Source organism: Vipera ursinii (genome assembly GCF_947247035.1).
Source record: "Vipera ursinii genome assembly, chromosome: 1".
Lineage (NCBI taxonomy): Eukaryota > Metazoa > Chordata > Lepidosauria > Squamata > Viperidae > Vipera > Vipera ursinii.
The window spans coordinates 75,836,179-75,849,443 of NC_139512.1; the positions used below are offsets into that span (position 1 = coordinate 75,836,179).

General features: G+C 42.0%; 1 protein-coding gene across 1 annotated transcript in view; it reads right to left on the reverse strand.

Annotated features, from left to right (window-relative positions):
• CREB3L1 (cAMP responsive element binding protein 3 like 1) overlaps positions 1 to 13,265 on the reverse strand; it is a 102,390-nt gene that overhangs the window by 29,192 nt on the left and 59,933 nt on the right. The window contains exons 5-7 of the mRNA XM_083349561.1: positions 7,950 to 8,107; positions 6,814 to 6,963; positions 2,165 to 2,223 (exon numbers count right to left, since the gene is read on the reverse strand). Of these exons, the coding sequence (XP_083205687.1) occupies positions 2,165 to 2,223; positions 6,814 to 6,963; positions 7,950 to 8,107 (367 nt within the window). The remainder of the gene's footprint in view (positions 1 to 2,164; positions 2,224 to 6,813; positions 6,964 to 7,949; positions 8,108 to 13,265) is intronic.

Sequence of the window (13,265 nt, forward strand, 5' to 3'; positions counted from 1 at the left end):
GACAGTTATCATGACCCCCAGATCCTTCTCTTTGATAGGCTAGATCAGGGGTAGGCAACCTCGGCTCTTTTATGACTCATGGACTATGCTGGCTCAGGAATTCTGGGAGTTGAAGTCCATGAGTCATAAAAGAGCCGAGGTTGCCTACCCCTGGGCTAGTTATACCTAGCTCCCTCAACCGTTTGTCATAAAATTTAGCTTCCAGACCCTTTATCATCTTTGCTGCTCTTCTCTAAATACTTTGCAAGGCCTCAACATCTTTTTTGTATAATGGTGATCAGAACTGGACACAGTATTCCAAGTGTGGACTCACCAGTGTGGTGTAAAAGTGGCACTATCACTTCTTGTTGTCTTGACGCTATCCCTCTGTTGATGCAGCCTAGGAATGCATTACCTTTTTTTGGCAGCTGCAGCACAATGCTGACTCATACTTAAGCAGTGGTCCACTAGGACACCTGGATGCCTCTCAAAGTTACTACTGTTGAGCAGTTTACTAATAGAATATTTTGGAAATCAATAAAGGGAGAGATGTCCTGAAGAGTTTTGCATTACAAGCTTGATTTGGAGGAGAAAATGAATACAAAGAAATTAATTAATGGGGAATAATATGGAGATGAAAGAAGATTGCCCACAGACATTTGTTCTGAATCAACCTAATGTCTTTTGATGCCATCCCCTTTCTGAATTCACAAGACTGATTTCAGCCCTTCATTCAAATAAATTTGTGTATTTTAGAAAAACTAAATCCTAGAAACATTTATTTAGTTGAACCTCAATGGTCCTTAATCTGAAGTCTTTATCTGTTTTTAAAGGATCCAGGTTAATGCGATATGGGATCCATGATCAAGAACTCCTATATTTTTTGTGCTTTTGTTCATGGAATTCTTTGACACAAGAGAAGTGCTAATAGATTGGAGGGGAGGAATTTCAGTGGAAAAAAATGACATTCAAGTAATGGCAGGCCAAGCCCAAGCAACGCTTCATTATTATTTTTAAATACTATGTGAGCTTTGTTTGTTAGATTTTTATCTTACCTTTATTTCTGGTGAAGTAAAGGTGTTGTACACACCTAATGCCCTGGCCTGCTTTTTTCTTCACAACAATCCTGTGAAGTGAGTTGGACTAAGAGAGAGTGGCCCCAAATCAACCAGCCAAGTCCTGTAGGAGTCCTATAACTACCGTAATGGTCTCCTGGTTTCTAGTCCAGTACCTTAGCGACCACACCAAACTGGCTCTCTAATTAGGCTTTCTAATTAGTCTCCCTTTTATTTTTATTCAGAAAGATTGATCACTCATGACACATTTGCTTTGGCTCAAAAAACTAATCTGTTTTTAGAAAGTTGTTTCTAATATATAATTTTAATCTTTTTGGCTCAAGTTTAAACCTATTACTTTTTAGATCCAAACCAGAAAAAACCCCATATCCTTTATTTTTTTTCTTAAGGCAAACTTTACATGGTGCATTAGGCACAACATATAATTTTGTCCCTGATTGCCAAACTGCCCTTTTAGTACACAGCTGGCTGCTATAGGTCATATAGCAATAGCACTTAGACTTATACACCATTTCATAGTGCTTTACAACCCTCTCTAAGTGATTTACAGAGTCAGCATATTGCCCCCAATAATCTGGGTCCTCATTTTATCCACCTTGGAAGGCTGGAAGGCTGAGTCAACCTTGAGCCATTTAGAATCATATTCCTGGAGTGAGCAGAGAGTTAGGCTGCAGTACTGCATTCTAACCACTGCACCACCACGGCTCATATAGTCTTTAAACATATTACTAGAGGACAAAAGCAAAAGGAAATGAAAGAAAAAAACACTAACAGGTCTTAAGGTTGCAAGATCCAATCTGAGTTGGTCACCGGGACCAGAGGCCAGCACAAGTCTGAAATCTCAGATCCTACTGACCAACTCAGATTGGATCCTGTGACATAATCCTGGAACACAAATATTTGTCTTCATTCACAGTCTTATGATTGCTACAGATGCAATAATGCAAGAAGAGGCAATTCTATTGGGCAGTAACTGAACCAAAACAAAGGCTTGTTTATCTATTAGATAATTATCATAGTAGAAATCCCAATCAAGTTCAAGAGAAACTAATGACATCACAAGCCTAGCATCAGCTTCCTGGGATCACCCAGAGAAAAGAATGGCTTACTTTTTCTCCAAGCACTCTACATATTCTTTCTTCTTTCTGCGACTCTCCTGTGCAGAAATCTAGAATGAAAAATAAAAATATTAGCTGCACTCACAAGAATAATTGCATATTCCGTAAATGTAGCAACCTATGGTCAAATTTCAGGCAACACAGGAAACTGTGAGAAGGATCACCCACAACTACACAGGAGTTCCCTTTGAATCAGGACTGCTGACCTTCCTCTTGTGATTTATGTTGCTGGACAAAAGAGTTGCTTGATGAATATTCGTATGGTTGACAGATTGTGGTTTTAGACCAGGAAATGGCATGAATTCTTTCCCATCATTAAAGTTCCAATTTAATTTGGGGGAGGGGGGTATTCTAAATTAAGACACAGGACATCTGTTTGTGGAAACTGTCTCTGAGGAAGGCTTTTTTAAAGCAGCTGCCAGGATACGTTGTTTGTGATTTAAAGAGATGTCATCAGGTGCAAAGTACACCCCAAAGATGCTGCAAATCATCTTCTCCCTGTGCAGCAATTGCTGCACAGATTTAAAATATAGACTGAAATGTTATGACTATGGTCAGGGCTGGCTCAGGATGTGTTGCCTGAGGCAAAACACAAAATTGTGTTCTCCCCAATACCACGTATAGAAGCCAATCCAAATGATGATTGACTATTATTTCAGATTGGTAGTAGTCCAACATGCTCTACCGTATCTGAGAATAACAATGACAATTTGGGGATTATATACCAGATTGCAATTCACCTGGCTCGGGCTTTGGCTTCTCCTGTTCGAGGCAAGTGCCTGACTTTGTCTAATGACAGGACCAAGTCTGTCCGTCAAGCAGCAACAGACCCTTATACTCTGCTGTTGATCACCCATAAATTGTCCCAATTGGCAGACAGTCTATTATATATGTTGTATGCATAAACGTCTAGGTTCAATCCCATTGTTAATTTAGCCTTTTTAAAAATATATTTAAAGATCTTGGAGATGTGCATTCAATCAGTACAAAGTGAGCTAGATAGACTAACAAAATTATAGAACTGTAGAGTTGAACAGGATTATAAGGATCATCTAGTCCAACCCTCTGCAGAGTTCAGGAGAATCAATTAATCCATGAAGTTGTTTGTCTATTCTTAAATACATACCTCCAGATATGGACCACCCACAAATTCCTTAGGTAGTCATCTGTGTACAGAATTTACTGTCAGGAAAATTTTCCTTATATTTAAATGAAATCTTGTTAGCTAGCTGCAGCTTGTATCTGTTATAGCTACACACAGGATTATTTTCTGTATAGAAGTGGTATGCCTCTCCATAGCATTTTGGCTGTTGCATTCTTGTACTGGTGACCATTAGCCTCTGGTTAAGCAATTTTAAGTCTGAACTCACATGACTTTTCTTATATGCATATGGTCAAGCTAAACATATGTTTTTATTTTATGCTTTTATATTATATGCAAAAATAAAAGTTCCTGCCATCTCTATTTTAAAAATTCTTTGAAACAGAGGTACTGAGGGAGAACTGGAAAGTAATTGCCAAACTGAATAGACAATAGTGTGATGGAGAGACCAATAGTTTGCTCAGCATATGCATATGTTATAGATTAAGTTGGATTGTCTACTCGCATTAAATTTCTCCATATTTGAATCATCTTCCTAATGCATTATTCTATGAAAGGATTGACTCTTTACTCCTAAACATTTGCTCTCAAGCTACATTGCCCAATCCAATATATAGATTTCTCATAATCTCTACACAGATCTACCTTGGGTGACATAAGTTGTAGTCAGCTCTAAGATATCTAACTAATACTGTGCAATATTTTGCCTGAGAGACATCTCATAAAGTTCCCACAATATTAGTATAGCACATTGCCTTCTGAGGTTGTGCCAGAACTTTATTTTAAATACATATTTATAATCAAGTCTACGTTATATTCAGAATGCAAATCAGCCTGCAGACAAATGACTGTAGCTTAACTTCTTGGTGGATCAGAATTGCTAAAAGAAGCTGAATCATTCTTTCCAGATGGACTGTACCTTATCTTGGAGACTATGTTTGATTCATAGAAAGTGACTAACACATGCTGTTGGTTCATGAAAACTCACATTTAGGAAGGAATCCACAATTATGGTTATGTGAATCAGTAAAAATCCTATCCAGTTTATTGTCTGATTTACTGACCACAATTGCAGTTTAATAAACATTTTTTTGCAATCTTTCAGGTTTTCCAGACATCCTTTCCCAAATTTAAATATTGCTAATAATGGTTCAAGAGTTGGGAAACTGAAATATTATTCTAGATGAAGACAATGGAAAACTACTCCCATACTGTTGATAAGACTGTTGGTAAGAAAATTAAATCTATGGGTCCAGATATTTGCCTGGAGTATCTTTACCTTTTTATTTCATTAGTACACTATTTTCAGCAATGCATTTTCTTTTCAAAAGTGTATTTTGTTTTTGCAGATTGCAGAAAAAAGTTAAATGTTAACTAGATTTTTAAAATATTTTTAATTAATGCAGCATAGTGAAATGGAACATTCAACTTTGCAGGTTTATCCTTATTCAGAATCAGTATTGTAGACATTTGCTTCTAAATTCACCTGAGTAAAAAATATTTAACAGGCAACTAGCTGATGGAATTAAGTTTAAATGTTGTACATTATGAATGCAAAATAAAACAGTAATATGAGGTAAATATTTCTTGATATAGTGGTATATTTATACTCTCTCCAAGATAATGTAATATATGAGCATAAGAAAGAGGAAGAAGAATTGGGGATATGAAAATAAAATTGTCTAGTTTCCAAAGCACATGGCAGTTCCTAGCAGATCTTTGTTGATTTCAGAATCTAAGTAGGGTTACCCCTGAATAATATTTAGATGCAGAACTCTCTGAGAATTCAGAACAATAAAAAATTCCAGAAGCAAACAGTGGCAAACTTTTTCTGTAATATTGCTATGAAAAGTGCATGAACACAGCCATAAGGAGTTGAGCTGGATTGGAAAGTGTCTTTTAGCATTTTAGAACAGTAGGGCACATAGGTGTTCAAATGTCATCAAACTGGTTATCTATGCCTTTTTTCCCAGTGTAACTCAGGAAATTCTATGAATATGTATATAAAATAGATGAATACACATCCAGAGTGAAGGACCATAGATGTAGCATAGAAGGAGCATAGATGTAGCAGTGTTCTTAAAGCAACAATTTTTCCAGGGAACACCTGGTTGTCTTCCAGAGGTATACTGAAATCCCAGATAAAGGTGTATTTGAGTTGAGAAGTTGCAGTTAATGCCTGCTTGCTTCACTTAATGATCATGGTGATTCGCTTAACAACCACAGCAAAAAATGTCATAAGATCAGGTACAGTTCACTTAACAATTGCATCACTTAGTGTTGGAATTTTTAGTCTCAATTATGGTCATAAGACGATGGCTACCTGTATTGCTTTTGAACCCAGTTCCATGCAGCCATGTGGGTTTATACATGTAAGCAATGTTGCAGTGATGGCAGATGACTTGGGGAAGATGTAAATAAATCTTGTGGAGTAGCAATACATAAATAAAGTTGGATGGGAAAAGAGGAATGATGAGTGAGAAAGTCATTTTTTTTCAGGGTATAAGTGTAGTTCTCTGATTGTAATAAATACTTTCTATTTATGTAACTTTCTAGGAGTTCCTATCCATCTGAGGCTTTTCTCCTTAACCGTTAGAACATTTTGTCTATTTAAAATAAAAGTACCTACCCAAGACAAGGAGAAGTAAGTTTATGGATATGAAGAAGCCTTATCTTGATATATATACACATACTTTACAGTAATGTTAAGATTTTTCACTACTAAGTCCCTGTTAGCTACTTTATTGTTTCTCCAGTCTCCATTTATTTCAGCTTCCCCTATGTTGAATTTTAGATTACAATCTCTTGAGGGATATATTTTCTGCAAGCAGTTTGCCCACTGATGACAGAGAGAGCAGAGAAATAGTAAGTAAACTGGCAGGCCAGTAGATAGATGATTAAAAGTCAATTTATGTTGGAATTCCAAAAATTACTCCTTCATATTCTTGATTCCTTCCTAAATTAGTAAGGCGGCTTTGAAAAGGTCAATCATTGCATGATTAAATATTATTGGGTGAATAGAAATCAAAGAAATACCTGCATCTATATTTAGATTTATATTTACATTTATATTTATATTTACATTTATATTTAGATATAAAGATATAAAGGGACGCGGTGGCTCAGTAGGTTAGGATGCTGAGCTTGTTGATCAGAAGGTCGGCAGTTTGGCGGGTTGAATCCTGAGTGCCGCGTAACAGAGTGAGCGCCTGTTACTCGTCCCAGCTTCTGCCAACCTAGCAGTTCGAAAGGACGTAAAAATGCAAGTAGAAAAATAGGAACCACTATGGTGGGAAGGTAACAGCGTTCCGTGCGCCTTTGGCGTCTAGTCATGCCGGCCACATGACCACGGAGACATCCTCGGACAAGCGCTGGCTCTTCGGCTTTGAAACGGAGATGAGCACCGGCCCCTAGAGTTAGAAACGACTAGCACGCATGTGCGGGGGAACCTTTACCTTTACCTTATATTTAGATATACCTCACCCCTGCCTCTCTTAGCACTGCTCTTTAGTAGTCTTGTATAGTTGGAATAACAGACCTTGTTCTTGATCTTTCGCCTTACTCTCTTCAGTGCTTTCTCTTCTGCTTTAGTCAAAGGAAGCTTGGTTGGGATGGGGTAGCCCTCAGCAATCAGGGTGCGCTTTTCCTCCTCAGTTAGAAGCAGGGGCCCTGAAGTCCCTTGTAGTTTCTGGGAACAAAAGCGAGAGCAAAAACCAATTTCCCAAGATATACATTATAATCTTACCCCAGTTTTTCTGTGCAAAGTAATGCATTGTCCTGCACTGTCAACATGAGCACAAGGGCTATCAAGGGATGAGAAAACAAGGACAGGGGGAAGGTATTTCTTGCACATTCAAGTATAACAGTATTTAATCAATTTCCAAAAGAATATATAGTAGCATTAACATCACAACATTTTAAGCAACACGGTAGTTTTCAAGGAGAGATCGAGCGGGTCTCCTGGACCAGAAGGTTTATTTTTAATTCCATTTATATCCCGCCCTTCTCCGAAGACTCAGGGCGGCTTACAAGCTTAGCAGTAGCCTTCATTCTATGTATATGCCTGCTTATTAGGGCTTTCACACACCCCCAAGCAGCATTATTACAAAGTCAGCTTAATTGCCCCCAACAATCTGGGTCCTCATTTTACCTACCTCGGAAGGATGGAAGGCTGAGTCAACCTTGAGCCTGGTGGGATGGGAACCTGCACTAATTGCAGGCAGCTGGTGTTACTTAAGGAGGCATCAGCCCACTGCTCCACCAAGGCTTCTTCAGCATAGACACTATAATCTTGTAGCTCAATGAATCCTGACTTTGAAGGCTTCCTCAACTAATCTTGTTTGCAGGTTAGGGTTTTTAGACTATCCCAGAACTATGGATAAATTACAGAATTTGGAATCAGTATTGATTCTGTGAAGCCAATGTGTAGTGCCAGCCTAGAAAAACAACAACAAAGCATAACAGGCAATTTGGAAAGCAGCAGCTGAGGTGACAGGAAAACCATACTTTGAATGCAGAGCAGAAAAATGCATCCAGAAGTTGTATTTGTACTCGGTGAGGGTGAATATAGACCAACAGTTTCAAATCCTGCCCTCCTAAAATGATTGCTGGGTAATGCAGGTAATGGGACAACCTGGCACGGCAGTTAAGCCTAACTCTTTTCTCTTTACTTACATGTGGTGCAGTGAGGAGAGGAGAAGAAGAGATTGCTGTAGAAGACCGAGCGGTGGGGCGGGCTGGGCTGGAGGGAGGCAGGGACCTTGGGCTCTGAGATCCATCACTGTCACTGCCATGGCTGCTGGGAGGGGTTGGTGGCATCTGCACCAAGTCATCTAAGTCAGAAAAATACAGAAAACAGGTTAACAACAGAGGTTGGTCATGGGTAACAGCAGAAAAAAGTTATTTGGTGAAAGAAGGCTACACATCTAACCAGTTCCAACTAGTTTGAACAGCAATCTGAACCTTCATTTGTGAGAAGCAGTATTCTTTTTGGGAAAAACAAAACAGGAGATCCACCTTCTCTTCATCATACACTAACATCTCATCATCGTTACTTACCAATGGGCTTTATTTTCTTGTTTTCATTTTATGTAAAAAAAAAGCGGCCTACTTCAACTGCCTAACTAATGCTCCAGAACAAGTGGAAACTTTCAGAGAGGTGGGCAGTACGGAAATGTGAAAAACCACCATTGTCCAGATAGGCGGGAGTGAGTCCCTCCTCCTGAGATGTGGCCCTCAGGTTCAGATAGGCTTGTTGCTTACATACCTGGCGCCCAGCTGTGTGGCAGCAGCCCTGCCCGGGCTGCTCAACACCCTCTCAGGGTTGGCGGTGGAGTTCCCCAGGCTTATAGTTCTGGGTGACTTCAACCTGCCTTCCCTGGGAGGGTCGTCGGAGTTAGCTCGGGAGTTCATGGCTTCCATGACGGCCATGGACCTGACCCAAGTAATTCATGGCCCGACTCATGTGGTGGGGTCACACTCTCGACCTGGTGTTTTTATCTGGACAGTGGTTGGATGATCTGGGAGGGGGTTCGCCAGCTATTGTCCCCCTGTCATGGTCCGATCATTATCTCCTGCGGCTGGTCTTCTGTTATGCCACCCCCTGCCGCTGGGCTGTGGAACCGACCAGGTGGTTCCGCCCCAGGCGCCTAATGGACCCAGAACAGTTCCAGGTGGCGCTTGGGTCTATACCCATCGCCCTCATTCACAGCCCAGCCGATGCCTTGGTGGATGCCTGGGAAAGGGTGGCCACCGAGGCACTCGACCGTGTTGTACCCTTGCAACCCCTGACCCAGCGCAGATCCCGTTGGGCTCCATGGTTTTCTGTGGAGCTCCGGGAGATGAAGCATTGGAGACGGGGTCTAGAGAGCGGTTGGAGGTCCAGCCGATCCGAATCTGACCGATTGCAGTTAAGAACCTTTATAAAGTCTTATCTTGCGGCGATGAGGACGGCGAAGGCTAATTACTTCGCTGCCCTCATCGCGTCCGCAGATAATCGCCCGGCCGCCCTGTTTAGGGTGACTCGCTCCCTTCTTAACCAGGAGGTGAGGGAGGATCCCTTACAGGGTCGGGCCAAGGAGTTTAGTCACCATCTGGTGGACAAATTCGCTGACTGGGCAGAGTCTGACGTGGAGGAATCGGACGGTCTTGAGCATGTTATCTGGACTGAGTTCGATCTTGTTTCCCCTGATGATGTGGACAGGATTATGGGGAGGCTGAGCTCCACCACCTGTTTATTGGACCCGTGTCCCTCCTGGCTGATTTATGCGGCTCAGGAGGAGACACGAAGCTGGTTCCAGGCAGTAATAACTGCTTCTATGAGGGAGGGTGTTTTCCCCGCCGCCTTGAAAGAGGCGGTGGTGAGGCCCCTTCTCAAGAAGCCTGCCCTGGACCCAGCGATTTTGAACAACTATCGTCCGGTCTCCAACCTTCGCTTTTTGGCGAAGGTTGAGAGTGTGGTGGCGCATCAGCTTCCTCTGTTCCTGGAGGAAACTGATTATCTTGACCCGTACCAATCGGGTTTCAGGCCTGGGTACAGCACGGAGACGGCATTGGTCGCGCTGGTGAATGATCTCTGGCGGGCTCGGGACAGGGGTTGTTCCTCTGTCCTAGTCCTATTAGATCTCTCAGTGGCTTTTGATACCATCGACTACGGTATCCTACTGTGGCATCTCAGGGGGTTGGGAGTGGGAGGCACTGTTTTACAGTCATTCTCCTCCTATCTCCTGGGTCGCTCGCAGTCGGTGTTGATGGGAGGGCAGAGATCTGCCCCGAGGCCTCTTGTTTGTGGAGTTCCTCAGGGGTCAGTTCTCTCTCCCCTCCTGTTCAACATCTATATGAAGCCGCTGGGCGAGATCATTCGTGGTTTCGGGGTGGGGTATCATCAGTATGCTGATGATACCCAACTTTTTTTCTCCACCCCGAACCAACCCAGTGATGCCCTCGCCATGATGTTCCGTTGCCTGGAGGCGGTCCGGGTCTGGATGGGGAGAAACAGGCGTCATCTCAATCCTGCCAAGACTGAGTGGCTGTGCATACCGGCATCTCGGGTTAACCAATCCATTCCATCTTTAACGATGGGGGGTGGGATGTTACCGTGAATCCAGGTAGGGTAGCCTGAATCTAGGTAGGGCTCGCAACTTGGGCATCCTCCTGGATTCACGGCTCAGTTTTGAAGATCACATAGGAGCCGTGACCAGGGGGGCTTTTGCCCAGGTTCGCCTGATGCGCCAGTTGCGACCCTACCTGGACCGAGATGCCCTACGCACAGTCACTCATGCACTCATGACCTCTCGGTTAGACTACTGCAATGCTCTCTCCATGGGGCTGCCCTTGAGGACCACTCGGAGGCTTCAGGTGGTGCAGAATGCAGCCGCGTGAGTTGTGATGGGGGTTTCCCGATACTCCCATGTAACACCTCTACTCCGCGAGCTGCATTGGCTTCCGGTTGCCCTCTGGGTGAGATTCAAGGTGCTGGTGATGACCTATATAGCCCTAAATGGCTTGGGTCTGGGATATTTGAGGGAACACCTGCTGCCAGCATCAAGGGAGGGCCTTCTCAGGGTGCTGCCGGTAAAAGACTGCCGGCGGATAACACCCAGGGGGAGGGCCTTCTCTATGGGTGCGCCTGCCCTTTTGAACCAGCTACCCGTGGAGCTTAGGACTGCCCCCGACCTTCGCTCATTTCGCCGGGACCTAAAGACCTGGCTCTTTGAGCTTTCCGGCCCAGGCTGAGAGTTTTAATTGGGGTTTTATATTTCTACTTCAGGGACTGAATTTAATCATTTTTAATTGTTTTTTAATTTTTGTATTGATGTTTTAAACACCTTGCAAACCGCCCTGAGTCCTACGGGAAAAGGGCGGTATATAAATCTAATAAAATCTAAATCTAAAATCTAAAAAGAAATAAATAAAAATAAAAACTTGCCTCCGGGTTTAAGATATATCCAGATCTTGGAACTAAATATGCTCGGGGACAGGGTCTAAGGGACTTTTAGGGCTGTTTCTTGGCAGTACTTGGGCATCCCTAGGGAAGGGCTAAAAGAAATCAAATTGGCAGGCAGAAACGTGCATTTGACATCCTACCCCTTTTGAACAGTTATGTGTGTCACATATACACAAAAAGAGGGCAGGGCTTCAACTACATGGTTACATCCACCATCTTCATTTATTTTATTCTCAGCCCCACAGATGTTACAGCTTTCCCAAGTGCTTTCTTTGATTTCCTTTACTGAGCTTTGATTATGGCTAAGATAAAATCAGTGAAATGAGGCTGATTTCCTTGTTTCTTCTTCTATCTTCTAAAAGAGGAAATTGTCTCAGAGGCACATCAGGAATTAGAGAGTTTGAAGCTTAAGTGGACTTTCCCTCACAATGGATAACAACGCCAATGGAGCTATCAATTACCTTTAATCAGTGCTTTTTTGTAAAAGAAAAAGGTGCCGGAACTCACACATGTCATACAACCCACCTTGCCTACCCTACAAGGTTCCATCCAAAAAGGTGCCGGAACTCCGTTCTGAGCATTCTATGACAAAAAAAGCCCTGCCTTTAATTCTTGCATTCATGAGGTATCTACAGTGTCTTTCAGGAAACCCTGTTCTAGGTCCAGTAGCATGTGATAGATATTGATGGCAAACTTGTATGTCTGTCTCCTTGCCCTGCTTCTTTTCTATCATCTACATCTCCACGTGGTCTCCACGGGGCTACCTCATGCACTTTCTTGAATTTATGCACAGGTGTATACGCAAAACATTTCTACTGTTACATCTATTCTGTTCTGAATAAGTTATATCCTTCAGTTGCTAGATTCCAGTCATGGGAGTTGTCTCACAAGTCTTTTGGAACAAGTTCTGCTATGTCATTTGCCAGAACGTGGATTTGTTAACTGCTAGTTCTCCCACGAATCCTCTAAATTTCCTGCTGATAGAAGATGGTGCTCTTGCTAATGCTTATATTATTATTGTTATTTTTTAAAAAAACACGCCTGTTTTGTTGGGATACATTGTGAGCCAAACATTTGAGAGAGTCTAATATTTTCTGTAAATTATTGTTTCCTTAATTGAATATGAATTTCCAGTACTTGGGTAGGACATTACATTTTTAAAGTAAATAAATAAATGTGTTCATTTGGCTAAACAGGTCCCTCTGTGCAGTGTTAGTGACTGCCAAGCAGAATTCTTGATATTGTTATCTTTCTGGAAATAAAGCTAAGATCTTTTTACCAGGCATATTAAAAACTGGCAGCGTTCATTATTATCCTTCCAATGACATGCAGCCAATATCTAATCCAAAAAAGCCAGAAAAATGCGGGCTGGGTTTCAAGTAAGACTACTGAATCTGGGCAAGCTTTTACTGAATTCATTTAAATCTCTGTCTTAAAACTTAACAAAGCGACTATGGTTTTTGTAAGGTGCTCAGCTATTGTAGTGATGGGAAGAATGTCATTTATGGAAAGACATTTCAACGTCTAATTACCACAGATTTCCACAGCTCTTTGCCTTCTAAAGAGATGATTATCTTCTGGTGGACTCAAGGAAAACCCTAACCTTTAAAAATTACAGGAAATGTTGACATTAAAAAAAAATAACAACAATCTACTAATTTTCACACCAGAAAGGCTGGCAATTTGGGGTTTTGAGCTATCTTTCCATATCATACAAAACATATACAATAGGAGGAGAAAGTCAAAGAACACACAAGGCAGACCCAGAAAAAGATGGACAGGCACCATGAAAGACACACTACAACAACATCAATTAAAAATGTTAAGGCTTCCATAAGAGCAAGAGCCAGAACTTTGTGTCCCTCGACACCCAAAGCAGTAAAAGAGGAGAAGAAGAAAGAAGAAGAAGGAAAGAGAAGATGGGGAGGAAGGAGGAGGGGGAGGAAGAGGAGGAGCCAGCTTTCCAACATGGCTGATCCTGAAGGTTTGCACTTCACAGACTTAGGCCAGACATAACATTGCTGAAGGGAAAGAATATGATTTAA